The sequence below is a fragment of the Chelonoidis abingdonii genome, chromosome 26, assembly GCF_003597395.2.
Source record: "Chelonoidis abingdonii isolate Lonesome George chromosome 26, CheloAbing_2.0, whole genome shotgun sequence".
Taxonomy (NCBI): Eukaryota; Metazoa; Chordata; order Testudines; family Testudinidae; genus Chelonoidis; species Chelonoidis abingdonii.
Window position 1 is genome coordinate 10,410,012 of NC_133794.1, and position 14,084 is coordinate 10,424,095.

Consider the following 14,084-nt stretch of genomic DNA (forward strand, 5'->3'; position numbering starts at 1 on the left):
GGGCCAGCAGTCCACAGTCCGAGGTGCTGTATGAACTCCGGGGTCGCTGTACCGAAGAGCTCACAATCGAAGGAGAAGGCAAGAGGCAGCAGGTGGAGACGGGCAGACAGACTGGGGAGCTCAAAGGGACGAACACTGGTGGCAGTGGTCTGTAGATAGATGAACGGGTCCATATGGGGTAGAATGATAGACACGGATGTAGGGGTGTGTGGAGGAAGCTAGATGGATAGAGAGGATAGAGATGGGTAAACGGATGGACAGATGGATAGAAGTTCCTGTCAGATAATAAGTGGTGACCCTCATCAACAGACCTTACATTAGCAGAAAGTATCTGTCTATCCCCATCCACCTCCTCTGTCTATGGTGACAGTCACCGTGGTATTTGAGCAACTCCCTACTTGCCCCCAGCATTTCAGCCAAGGCGGAGTCTATCCGCAGTGTCCCCTTGAGCAGCTGTCGCAGGGCAGGCCTGCCCCTGGCTTGGCCCACAAAGGCCAGGTTAACATGGACGTGCTGCCTGTTCTTTAACCATGGGAAAGCTGTGGGAACCGCCCTGGTTGCACCAGACAGTAGGTGGATGCTGTTTTACTGATGGAGTTTTATCCTTTGGCTCCCTCCCGCCCTTTGTGGCCTTGCTCTCCCCTCTTGGTACCTAAGGGTCTCCTGGTCCTTGCGGGCTGTGCTGAATTTCTCCTTCCTTGGTGCTGGGCATGGCCGGCCTGTTTGGCCTGATCTGAGATTCGCTCAAGCACCATCCGCTCTGGGGCTGGAGAGGAAGTGGTTAGAAGCCAGGAGCCGACGCTTTGCCGTGATTTGCGTCAGTCTTGGCACTGTCTTTGTGACTGGAGTAAAAACCTTCCTACTAGTCACCAAAAATATTTCCAGAGCCTTTCCCCCTCTTCCCTAGCGGTGGGTTATGTAAATTGACCCTTGCCCCGGCTGGTTTCTGTTTGGGTTGCAGACCCGTGGGTGCTATCCAAGGGGGCAGCGGGCGACTGATTCATTCGGCCCTCACTGGGCCATCTCTGGCATAAGTGTCTGTAAATGTAACTTTTGCGTCTGTCTGGGTTTTTTGGTTTGTTTTTTAATGAGATTTGCAGCCTTCCTTACACACTGCTGGGAGTTGAACAAAGCAGTTACTCATCTTGGAGATGTTTCATGTTAAGAAAGAAAGAAAAAAAAATAGACTACAGAGTGTGTAAGAAACAGCGAGTAGTAGAAAGTCCCTGCCCCGAAGAGCTCACCATCTCGGTAGACAAGACAGAGGAAGGCCAGCTGAAGGGGCTGGGATCCAGGACTTCTGGATGCTTTTCGCTCGCCCCCTCCCAGAGATAGGATCAACCCCCAAAAGTTGTCACACTCAGCCCCTTCCTCTGACAGCTTGGCCAGGACACCTGGGTTTTCTTTCACGCGTTAAGAGGGGAGGGGAGTCTAGTGGTTGGAGTGTAGGGAAGGCAGGAAGCCTGGACTCCTTGGGTCGGTTCCCAGCTTTGGGAGGGGAATGGTGTCTAGTGGTTAGATCAGCGATCGCCTGGGAGTCAGGCTCGGAGGACAGGTCAGTTCAGAGCTGAGATAGAACCCAGGTGTCCTGACTGCCAGCCCAGTATCCTGCATGCTAGATCACAAAACCCCACCCCCCGAAAAGAGAAAGAATGAGGGTTGTCAAACGAAGACATTTCTCTGCACCAGGCGGCCCTGGCCCCCTAAGCCAGCTCCATGGAACGCTGACCTGTTCGCAGGGAAGGAATGTGGGTGCGTTGAGTTTATCCGATTTAAGGGGCTTTATTTTTTTAATCAGCTCCTTAAACTCGGCATGCTGGGTCCCGACTCTCACCTGCATCAGCTCCTTGGGCGGATTAACGCTGCACGGTTCCCCTCCGCCTCCCGCCTTGCCTGCGGGAGCCCGGGCACGCTGCTGGCCACACGGCGCTCCTCCCCCCACCCCCCGAGACCCGGCTTTGTGCTGCGCTGAATGCGTCTCTTACTGGAAGATTGCTCCCCAGCTGCGGCTTTTCGAGCCATTTCTCCCATCTCCTCTCGGTGCAGCGTTGTCCCGCCTGTGACCTTGAAACCCATTGGAAGGCTCTCCTTTGCACGGGCCCATATCACAGCCACGCTCCTTTGTCTGCCACGTGTGGGGCTTTGAACCATAGAGTCAGAGAAACGCAGGGACCTCAGGAGGTCATCCAGTCCAGCCCCCTGTGCTGAGGCAAGGCCCTGTCCGTCTCAACCAGTCCTGGCAGGAGTTTGTCCGACCTGTTCCAGTTAAACCCCAGCCCCATTCGAACAGCCCTGAACAGATCTGAAGCCTGTTTTCAGGCCCCCTTTGGGGTTCCTTTCTCAAGAGAAAACCTGCGCAGGGTTTTTAACCTTTCCTCAGAGCTCCGGGGTTCGAGCCCTTTGATCGTTTTTGTTGCTCTCCTCTGGTCTTTCTAATTTATCCGCTCTCTTGTAATGTGCGGGCCCAGAATGGGACCCAGACTCCAGCCGAGGCCTCCCCAGGGCCAAGTGAAGCGGGACAGTTACTGCCTGGGTCTGTCGCACGACGCTCCCATTTACACACCCTGGGATGACACAAGCCTTTTTCACAACTGCTTCGCACTGCTGACTCGTGTTCAATTTATGAGCCGCTCTGCCTTGCGGCTCCTTTGCAGCAGTGCAACCCTTTTGCCACTTCTCTAATATGTCGAGGTCATTTTGAACCTAATCCTGTCCTCCAAAGTGCTGGCAACCCCTCCCAGCAGGAATCACAGACGGGGACACTTGGAGAGCTGTGGAACAGTCACCCCCGCAGCAAGCTCTCTCTGCAACCTCCTGGAGAGGGGAGAGATCGGTGAGGGGATGATAAAAACCCGGCTGGCGGGGAATAAAGGGGGGCATTACAGTATGTGTCCAAGGAGCTGATTGTATGTGCTGTCAGTGCACAGCATGGGTAGGCCTGGAGGTTCGGGATGGCCGTGTGGTTTAGGGGCAGCAGCTCTGGCCTGGGAATGAGGAGGCCCAGCTCTGCGGGGTGACCTTGGACAAGCTGCTTCCCTTCTCTGTGCCTCAGTTTCCCCTCTCAGCTTTTGCATGTTTCGCATGCAGGCTCTCCAGGGCAGGACCCCTTGCCATATGTGAATACAGCGCCTGGCTGCTACAGTAATCACCCTGCCCACGGAATGGGAAGGCATCACTCGCGTGTGAACCCTGCGAATTTAGAAACACCTCCAGAATGAGCCAAAGCTGGGGAGAGGCATGGGCTGGCAGCAGGGGTTTGGACAGGGCCAGATTTTCGAAAGCACCGAGCGGCTGGACGGTGCAGGAAGAGGAGTTCTGTTTTCCGTGGCTCTCCCCTCGTCTCGCCGGCAGGGGGAGGGCGTGGGATGTGCAGCGACGTGTGTGTGTTGGATGTCGCCCGTCTCTGGGGTTGGAAACCCCTCTCTGACTAACCCTGAGATGTGCCCCGGCAGCAGTCAGACCCGAACCCAGGAGGGGCAGCGTGGAATTGAGAGCTGCTAGGGCTGGGTGGTGTTTCCAAAGGGGCCCAGGGAGATTAGAGCCCATGGGAGTTGGGCCTGACTCCTTTAGGTGGCTTAGAGATTCCCAGTGGAAATGTCCAGCGGGGCGTGAGCCATAAGAATGGGATGACCCTCCTCTCTAGGCTTCCCTGCTCTACCTTCTTGTTGTTGTTTCTCTTCTCTTCTCTTCTCTTCTCTTCTCTTCTCTTCTCCGTTCTGTTCCCTGCCGCTTCCCCCCCCACATTCCATTTCCTCTGTTTCTCTGAGTCTTCCCCAGCCCCAGCTAGGGGGTGAAAGCAGGAGGCTGGTCCCTCTGCTGAGCCAGCCAAGGAGGGGGCCAGGCAGTGCCAGCCAGGGGGTTGGTTTGCAAACCCTAGGGGGGTGATTTCCCAGAGAGCCCAGACCCAGATTTCCAAGGGCTCAGCACCCATAGCAGGGACCTGCACACCGCTCCCGTGGCGGTGATTGAACGGTTCAGCTCCCAGTGGCTGTGATTTCCCGGCGCGCCCGGCTCCCCAGCACTCGCCGTCCGCCTAACCCTCCTTTGTCCCGCCCTAGACGTAGAGCAGATGGCCATTGACTGGCTCACCGGCAACTTCTACTTTGTGGATGACATTGACGACCGGATCTTCGTCTGCAACAGGAACGGGGACACCTGCGTCACGCTGCTCGACCTGGAGCTGTACAACCCCAAGGGCATCGCTCTGGACCCGGCCATGGGGTAAGAGGGGGGAAGTGGAGGCCAGCTGAGCTGAGATACCTGACCTGGGACCGTAACAAACCAGTAGGATACCATGGTGCTGCCCCTTGGTCAGTCCAGCCAGGGGGCACGGCTCACCCAGATTGTAACCTCCTCTCTCCTTCCCAGTGTGTTTCTCATCCGCCCCAGCTGAGATCGGGACCTGGTTGTGCCGGGCGTGGCGCAGACGCAGCGCGAGCGATGCTCACGCTAGCAAGGGGCTTCGTGGCCAGAGGGCTCATTCTTCCCGTTTCACAGACGGGGAGGCAGGCCTGGGGGGAGCAAGAGACTGGCCCTAGGCCGCCCAGCGAGTCTGTGGCAAAGTTGGGACTTCAGGCCTGATCTCAGTGCAGTGCCCTAACCCCCAAGGCCAGGGAATATCAGCAAAACTCCCCTGGTGTTTTTATTGCTGTCTTCTATACCCAGGGTCCTTTAAACCAGCGGTTCTCAACCAGGGACCCAGGCCCTGCTGGGGTCCACGAGCAGGTTCCCGGGGGTCCGCCAGGCATGGTGGGTGTTAGACTCGCTAGGGCCCAGGGCAGAAAGCCAAAGCTCTGCTGTGCAGGACAGCAGTCCAGGGCGCCGAGCCTGCCGCCCGGGGCTGAAGCCACAGCCTGAGCAACTTCGCTTTGGGGGGGGGGCCCGGGCAATTGCCCTGCTTGTTACCCTTAATGTCAGCCCTGGCTTTTATGTGCAGAAAACTAGCTGAGCCGTGGAGATTTTGCAGCATGTTGTGGGGGCCTCAGGAAGAAAAAAGTTGAGAACCCCAGCTTTAAACAACCTTTGGAGACAGAGACTTGTGACCCCTCCCTGTTCTCTGCCCTGGGGTGGTCCAGGTTGGGGTTGATCTTGCTTTTAGCCCTGGCAAACTCCACTCATTTTAACCCCCTGGCAAGGGCTGAGGTTCCTCATCAGTGAGGCTGCGTCCCCGTCATGCCGGGACATTTGCTGCTGGCATCTCAGTTCTTACCCCTCTTGTATGTGAAACTGCTGACCAACGCAGTGTGGAGCTGCCACATCAGCAGGATTGTGCTGTCTCCATAACAGTTTTCAGGAACTAAGATGTGTCACATCCCCAGTGGAGGGTGAATGTCGCTCCCTCCACGGAGCTTTACGTCCTGTGTTCAGTTCAGGTAACGGCCCTTTGAGCAGCTGCCTTTTGGGAGATCTTGTGCGCCGGGGAGCTGGGCTGGTGACGCTGAGTCATCAGCCAGGCTGGCCGCGTGCTTGGTAGCTGCAGAGAAAAACGAGAGCAGGAGTGGAAGGCGTTGGTGTGGGCAGAAATGGAATAGTGTGTGAAATCTGGCCACGTGGCGTGTGTGTGTAATCCTGCCATGTACTGTGCGCACACGCGTGTGTACTCCAGCCACGTGCATTCCCTGGCGGTCTCATCTTGACCAAACAAAATATCAGCTACAAAGGAGGCTTGTTTTTCCCAGCACCTTTTGATCTCCAGGCTTTTCGAGTCAGGCCTTGTTTAGAGGAGGAGACGTGGCAGGGATGCAGGTGGGCTCAGCTAATGCAAGCTAGCGAGGCCTGGCCGGCAGCTGGTGCAGAGTAACCCTCCTGAGTGGACTTGCTGTCCTGGTTGGCCGAGACTGCAAAGACCGAAGGTCACGTCTACATGTAAATGCAGACTCTCTCCTAGGAAGCGGTGACTCTGAAATAATGTGTGTGTGTGTTTGGGGGGGTGTTTGGAAAATCAGCTGACCAGGAGCGCCTAATGGGATGCTGCTGTTCAAAGACCTAACCCAACCTGGGATGCATAGCCAGGGGGATCTCAGGACTGGAGACCTGCTCCAGGAATTATGCACAATCTATGCATGATCATCCTTCCTGGTCTTGGAATCGATGGATTTTGGGATGCAGGGTTCTGGCCGGCCAGGGGCAGAGTGAACTGGGGCCGGATACAGCTCTGGCCAGCGCTTGTTGCCACATTGTAAAACCATGGAAATGTCTGGCTGGACGGGACCATGCGAGATCATCTAGTCCAGCCCTCCGTGCTGAGACTGGGCTGAATATCGCTCTGCGACATTTAAAGAACAGCTGTTCAATGCAATCTCCTTGCGCCTCTGGAAGAGCAGGGCAACCCAAAGCCACTCAAATCCTGCTACCCCCCCAGTGCGCTTGGAAAAATGCTGAGGTTTAGCTAATGCAAGCTAGTTATGCCTGGCCTAAGCGCCCCGTTTTTCTCATTCACACCAAGAGCTCTGTGCAAGTCGACCTCGTAGACCTGTGTCTTTCTCCGTCCCGGCGGCCTGTCTGGTGCACATGGCATGTTTGTAAAATGGTTTTAGCTCACAGAGTTTGACCAAGAGAGACAAGGTAGCGGAGGGGATGTATTTGGTTGGACCAGCATCTGCTGGTGGAGGAGACAAGCTTTCGAGCAGGGCTCTGTGTCGCTCCACAGCTGGTCTCTGTCATGAGGGGAATTTGCTCCAATAAAAGATATGACCTCACCCACCGTGTCTCTCCAATATCCTGGGACCAACACGGCTACAGCAACACCGCCACCAGTGCGTTGAAGAACTCCAGGGTAGACAGCATGTAGTCAGATGGTAGCTGGTCACGGGGCCTGAACGCTGTCAGCTGACCTCAGCAAGCGTTGGATCAGGTCCTTGTGTCTCACTCAATCGGGTCAGCTTCTGTGGGCTTGTCGCCGGGATCTGCTCCGATTCCCTTGCAGCCGGGCCTGGCTTCTTGGCGCTGCAGAGAGAATGCGTCGGCACAGCCGGGCTGCAGCCAGCGGAGCTGGCTCTGTGACTGAGCACCTGGGAGCTGTGCTGGCTGGCTGGCCTACAGCTGGAAACCGCGCCCTGCGTGTCTTACGAGCCCATCGGCCGCCTGCCTGAGGCTAGTGACCTCGCAGTCCTGGGACCTTCACCTAAGTCCTGCAGCCGGCAACGTGGCTGCGTCTGGGTACAGCTGGTAAGTTCCTTACCTGTGGCTAGGTGCTGAGTTTTCCTTCCTCCTGCAAGCAGGCTAATAAACGCTTTTGTAATCGCAGCAAGTGGTGCGTGGGTGTTTGCTTGTGGACCTGAGCTCCCGTGGAGATTCTCTCCCCATCCTCTGAGCTTTCATGTCCCCTCTTTCTTCCACCCGCAGAAAAGTCTTCTTCACCGACTACGGGCAGATCCCCAAGGTGGAGCGCTGCGACATGGACGGGCAGAACCGCACCAAGCTGGTGGACAGCAAGATCGTCTTCCCCCACGGCATCACCCTGGACCTGGTCAGCCGGCTGGTGTACTGGGCCGATGCCTACCTGGACTATATCGAGGTGGTGGACTACGAGGGCAAGAACCGGCACACCATCATCCAGGGCATCTTGGTGAGCGAGCGCCAGCCAGAGAGGGGGCCCTGGAGATCAGAGTTGTGCATGTGATCCCTGTTATTTGTTAGGAGCCTCAGCCCTGTGCCGGCTGCTGTACAAAGGGCTTACCCCAGCTCTTGCTTCCGTTCGATACCCCCGCTGGCCGGGTCAGGGGCCTCGTCTAGACGCAGGAGTTTCAGCAGCATAGCCCGCTCCCAAACAGAGCCCTGCAGTGACAAAGCAGGTTTTGGCTTCTGGCCCTGGGGGGCATGTGCCGGCAGAGTGACACCAGATTCATTGAACGAAGCGATTTTGAAACCCCTGGTGCACCCGGCTGTGTGGACTCTCTGATTCTGGTTTAAGTCAAGTGTAGCCAAAGTCGAGTAGGAGCAACTTTAAGCTAAATAGAAGCAAGCCGCTCTTGAACCCGGCGGCCGTGTCTAGATGAGGGTTTGAAGATGGTAGCGAACAAGAGTTGTAGGCCAGGAAGTGGAGGTGGCGATGCCTGCTGAGTTAAATCTCCCTCTCCCCGTACACACGGTTGTGGCGCATGTTACCCGGCACTTTCTAACAACATCCCTAATGTAGCAACTAGTGAGACCTTGGTGAGGCCCTGTTGTGCCGCTTAGGCACCGTCGCGGGTCCTTAACGGGCATGGAACCATAACGGACTGGCCCTGTCTATGCTCACTGCTCAGTCGAGCTTCTGGGAATTTTCCCACTAAGCAGTTTTTATCAGAAAAGCCCAGTTTGTGGGAACAGGAACTGTTTGCGGGAACGGGGCAGGTCCAGGGAATCTCCCAGTTCAAAATGTTTTTTTGGGAAAAATAAAGTTTCCAAACTGGCCAAACGTTTTCAAAGCAAAGGCTCAAAAAGCCTGTTTAGTTTAGCAGTTTGAGTTAATTTCTACCAAAGAAACAAGAGGAGTTTGGTTTTTTTTTAAAGGTTGAAATTGGTGGATTGAACCCAACACGTGGGGCGGGAATGGGGGAGATTTAGCTTGTTGATTTGGGAAAAGTTTTGAGATTTTGATATTTTTGTCCTGATTCAGGATAGGGAATTTTTTATTTTTAAATCTGGGAAATTCTGCCGGGACGGGAGAACCGTTTCCCACCCAGTTCTGGTGCTGAGTGGAGTCCTACATGCGCGTGGATCGACCCGCCTCCTTTCCCTAGTCTGGTCAGGGCAGATTGGCGTGGTTTCCCATCGCTCCCTGAAGGCCGCTGCGTTAAGCACCACCCCCTGCACTAGTGCTCAGAGGGCACGAGAGGGGGGGATCCCAAGCTCCGCTCATGAGGCCGCCTGCTCACACTCGCCCCGGCGTGGTGCTTTCAGATCGAGCATCTCTATGGCCTGACCGTCTTCGAGAACTACCTCTACGCCACGAACTCGGACAACGCCAATGCCCAGCAGAAAACCAGCGTCATCCGGGTGAACCGTTTCAACAGCACTGAGTACCAGGTGGTCACCAGGGTGGACAAGGGGGGAGCCCTGCATATCTACCACCAGCGACGGCAGCCCACAGGTAAGGGGCTGGTTTGCGGGAACGAACCCCTCCCTCCCCGTCGGGGTTTGGGAGCCTCAGAAGTGGTTGAAGTGCCTAGCGAAGGTGCAGGGCTTGTCAGTTCTCCTGGTGGGCTGGGACGGGACAATGGGGTGTGTGGCTTCGGGCTGCCTCCGGGGCCTGGCTCATTTGTTTGAGCAAAGTGCCTGAAAGCCCAACGGGGAAAAGGAGCGTGATTGTTCCAGGAAAGCAGAGGGGCCCAGGCCCGAAATTAGACGTGATTCACAAGGACGTAGGAGCCGACTCCAGTGCCCCGTCTAGTGCTGTATCCCACCATGTGGGGACAGACCCACTGTTCCATCCAATCCTGAATCCTTCTCACGCAGAGTCAGACCCACTGCTCCATCCGATCCCGTATCCTGCCCGTGCGGGCTCAGACCTACTGCTCTGTCCAATCCCGTATCCTGCCCGTGTGGGGTCAGACCTACTGCTCCATCTGATCCTGTATCCTCCCCGTGCGGGCTCAGACCCACTGCTCCATCCGATCCCGTATCCTGCCCGTGTGGGCTCAGACCCACTGCTCCGTCCGATCCCGTATCCTGCCCGTGCGGGGTCAGACCCACTGCTCTGTCCGATCCCGTATCCTGCCCGTGCGGGGTCAGACCCACTGCTCCGTCCGATCCCATATCCTGCCCGTGCGGGCTCAGACCCACTGCTCCATCCAATTCCATATCCTGCCCGTGCGGGGTCAGACCCACTGCTCTGTCCGATCCCGTATCCTGCCCGTGTGGGGTCAGACCCACTGCTCCATCAGTCCTTTTTCCTGCCTGTAGGGGGTGGGACCCACTGCTCCATCTGTCTGACCCCACATGGGCAGGATACATGCCGCACAGAACTACCTTAAAGCACAGAGTCAGTCGTTAGGGCCCAGATCCACGAAGGTATTTAGGAGCCTCCAGACTCCTGTGGATGCTGGCCTAGGTTCCCAGCCACTGTCTGTGGAGGGGACTTGGGCACCAAGTAGCACCGTCATCCCTTGGGGCTCCCAGAGAAGTGGGGCTCCCCCCTCGCCCCCCCCCCCAGGACTCTTGAGTGTTTCATTCCTCTGGGCAGCTTAGCCCGAGCTGCTATTTTAATCGGTTGCTGCTCCTCTGACGCGTCTCCACCCTCTGCTCTCTCTCTCCAGGAGAGAGAGAAATGACAGCTGTCCCTAGCGGCTCTGCCGACTGGGGCTCAGGCCGGCTTGATTAATTACCATCTCACGGAAAAGAGGGAAGGAAAATGGAGCAGATGAGGCCTCTTGAAATATTGATGGCCCCTGTGTGCAGCTGCTGGTTTCCTTCCCTCTCTGGCGCTAACCTATCCATGCCTGATGCTCCTGTTTGCTAGAAATCCTTTGGAGTGGTTAAAGGCTCCAGTGCAGGGCGGATTGCCCCCTTTCCCCCCACCTTCCCTTTATTTGCAAGTTTAAAATCCTCTTAGCGTCTCCGGCCCGCTCAGCGATTGCTAAAATACAAAACTAAGCCGTGGATTTGGGCACTGGGGAGTGTGGCGCAATCTGAGCCGGTCTCCGTGCGATGCTGGCTCGCTGGAGGCTCCCGGCTGGGCAGGGAGTGGAATTGGCAAAAGCCAGCTTGGTAGTGCTGCAGAAATGGGCCAGTCCTCACTGGTATTGAGCATCTGGAAGATCAGGGTCGCATTGGGTAGTGTGAGAGAGTCCCTGCCCCAAAGAGCTCACGGTCCAAACAGACAGGCGTGGGAGAAGAAAGAGACAGGGCTGCCTGGTGGATGGTGCTCTGGGCTGGCACACTGGAGGTCTGGGCTCTGCCCCTGACTTCCTGAGCAAGTCTCTTCCTCTTTCCATGCCTCAGTTTCCCTCTCTATAGAGTGGGGAGAATGATCCTGGTGTGCCGTGAGTGCCCTAGCTGAGCAGTGTTGTCACCTGAGACATGATTTGTCCCAAGTTCACACAGGGAGCTGGCGGCAGAGGCGAGAATTGAATGAACCCCAGCCCGGTTCTGTAACCACAAGGCCGTTCTGCCTCATGTTATGCCACCTCCTTGTGGCTTGGCAGGCCGTTCTGCATGAGGTTTCCAAGGGCACGTGGCTTTGCCCTGGAAGCGCGTTGGTGGGGTTGGCTAGACGGCGACGCACAGCCACTAAATCAGGTCCTTGGTCTTTGCTGTTAAAGTGCGGAGCCATGCCTGTGAACCGGACCAGTTCGGCAAACCTGGAGGCTGCTCCGACATCTGCCTCCTCGGGAACAGCCACAAGACCCGGACCTGCCGGTGCCGATCTGGATTCAGCTTGGGCAGCGACGGGAAGTCTTGCAAAAGTGAGTGGAGTTCCTGATCCAGGAGCCGGAGCAGGGGGTTAGCTAGGGAAGGAGAACAAACTGCAGCTCCTCTGCGGAGGAGCAAGGGGCACAGCAAGCTTCCGGGAAGGGAGGGAGCAAGGCAGTTCCATTGGGAAGTGTTCGCAGAGTCTGGCAGTATCTGGACGGCTAACACTCCCGTTTGCGCATGCAAATCAGGCAGTAGCAGACTCCAGTGGGCACTTATGCATTCAGAGGTAGTTGCATGCAGAGTACATGCATTTGTGCGTGCAAATCAGGCGTTCCTTGCACAAAGGGGCACTCGTGCATGCAGAGCTCCATTCGTGCGTGCAGTTGTGTGATTCGTGCGACAGAACAATGACACAGCTATGTCTGGAAAAGCCTTCACTCTGGGGTGCTGCAAAAACGGGCTTTCTCTCTGGGAGGGGGTTTCTGATACTTGTTTTAAATCAGGAATCTCTGCGTTCCCAGCACAAGGACCAGGAGCTTTAGGAAGAGGTAAGACATCCCACTGGGGGATGGGAATCGTACTGACCCCTGAACCTCTCCTGGGGCAGCTGGAGACCAGAAACTCTCCTTTGGCTTGTGGTTAGCACCAGGCAGCCTAGCTACGTACAACATCGAATTCACCCGGGGCAGCCAAGAGGCTCCGTTGTGAAAAGCGAGAAAGTGAAAAACACGATTACATTAGTCACTGGGTGTTGCTCAATTTCCCCTTTTCCCCACCCCAGCCCTCATCCTGAGCTGTGGGTGATTTCAGCGGAAGTTTCAGAGGGATTTGCTGACGCGTGGATTTGTTTCCCTGCATGCTGTTAACATCGAGGGCGTCATGCGAGTCGCAGAGCAAAAAGTCGGTTTGTTGCTGGTCAGTGCCACGCTGTGGTGATGCCGGCTGTACCAGATCAAACAGCCGCCTGGTGACTCGGTGGGGTCTGTGTGGTGACCTCTGCGGTGTGGGAATTTTCCCAGTCTGCGCTCGCTGTGAAGTCCAAACTCGCTCCCTTCCCCGGAGCTTGGCTTTGTTAGCAAAAAACAATCATCTGTCGTAAAGCTCATCTTTCACCTTTTCCCAAAACTGGTCCGCTCCCAGAGATCCTCCTTCAGCTCGGCTCAGCCCTGTGGCCCCATTCCTTAGTGGTGAAGGGTTATTGTTGGTTCCCAATTAATTCTGAGTCAACGAGCTGGGGGATTGCAGGGTTCTGGTCCCAGAATCTGGCTCAGTGGAATCCAGGCGATCTCGTTCAGTTGCTGGTTCTGGCCACAACCTAGACGCTCGCACTGAGGCCTGGGCAAAGCTTTCAGTAAAGCCCCCAAAGCGCCGACCCACGTAAGAAGGTGGCAGACATCCCGAGTTAACGGTGATTCCTTGTATTATTCCTCCTGCGTGCACGGCCTGCCTTGGGGATCTGACGGGAAGAGACGCGGGTCAGCCCTATGCCTGGTGTGCCCAGCAAGCCCAGCTCCAGATAGAGATCGGCCCCCCCCTCGTACAGGGTGCTCTGGGCTGTAATGAAGCCTGGGAGCTGTTGTGAATATTCATTCATGTGCCCAGCCTGCCTTGGCCATGTCTGACTTCCTCACCCTAATAACATTTCCACAGCTGTACCCTATGGGTCAGCGTATTTGTAATTTGCACTTATGACCATAGACCTCGGTTGGTTGTCACGGCAACTTCATAGTTGAGCATTTGCCAACATTTTATCCTAAAATACCCCAGCCTAGCGTCGGTTCAGAGTTCTGGTGGTTACCGGGCAGAAACGTCCCCCTTCAGCGCACCTTCCGCAGCTCCCCCAAACTCCAGGTGACTGTCGGGCCAGTCCGCCAGAGCGCACAGGCCTTGAAGCCTGCTGCTAACGGCACCTCACGGGGCACAGGCCTGTCGGTTCCTTTGCGTCCCCGCTGATGAAGCTAGTTCAGTGGGCTGCAGCCCACGCCCTCCATCCCCTCTCCCTGGAGAGCAAATCCCCCCTCCCTTGGAGCCGGGGGCTAACTTGCCGGAGGGCTGACCCCTGCCAGCAGGGCGGGGGTTCCAGGCGATCAGTGGGTTTTGAATTGCTGGTCTCATTTTCATTCAGCCCCAGTCTCCTGGCCAGTTGCTTCCTTGCATCAGGATTATCATTGGGCAAGCTGGAGCATTGCAAGCCGGGACCCGGCACTCTCTGCAGGACAGGTGGCTGCACGGTGCTGCTGTGTACATGTGTAATCCCAGTGCCGGGAGCGCCACGTGTCTCAGAACCGGCGTGCCAGGAACAGGCCTGACTCTGCCTTTCCAGCCCGGCCTTGGTGGGAGCGGCCTTGGTGGGAGCAGCCACGCTGGGCTGACGGCCCCACCCCACCCCCTTTGCCTTGCAGAGCCGGAGCATGAGCTGTTCCTGGTGTACGGGAAGGGTCGCCCCGGCATCATCCGTGGCATGGACACGGGGGCCAAGGTCCCAGATGAGCACATGATCCCCATCGAGAACCTGATGAATCCCCGGGCCCTGGACTTCCACGCCGAGACGGGCTTCGTTTACTTCGCCGACACCACCAGCTACCTGATCGGGCGCCAGAAGATCGACGGGACAGAGCGCGAGACCATCCTGAAAGATGGTACGGGCAAGCGGGGTCTCTGCCGGCACAAGAGGACCCCAGCGAAGGCAACAGGGGACCTTCCCCTCTGGCTCCGGGGGGGCGCTGGTCTCAGGTCTGGGATTGCCA

The 14,084-nt window shown here is 56.6% G+C and overlaps 1 protein-coding gene across 1 annotated transcript in view; it reads left to right on the plus strand.

The window, feature by feature from the left end:
- Positions 1–14,084, plus strand: part of LRP1 (LDL receptor related protein 1) — a 181,398-nt gene that overhangs the window by 92,765 nt on the left and 74,549 nt on the right. The window contains exons 7-11 of the mRNA XM_032785477.2: positions 4,059–4,221; positions 7,345–7,567; positions 8,884–9,073; positions 11,244–11,387; positions 13,740–13,976. Coding sequence (XP_032641368.1) covers positions 4,059–4,221; positions 7,345–7,567; positions 8,884–9,073; positions 11,244–11,387; positions 13,740–13,976 — 957 coding nt within the window. The remainder of the gene's footprint in view (positions 1–4,058; positions 4,222–7,344; positions 7,568–8,883; positions 9,074–11,243; positions 11,388–13,739; positions 13,977–14,084) is intronic.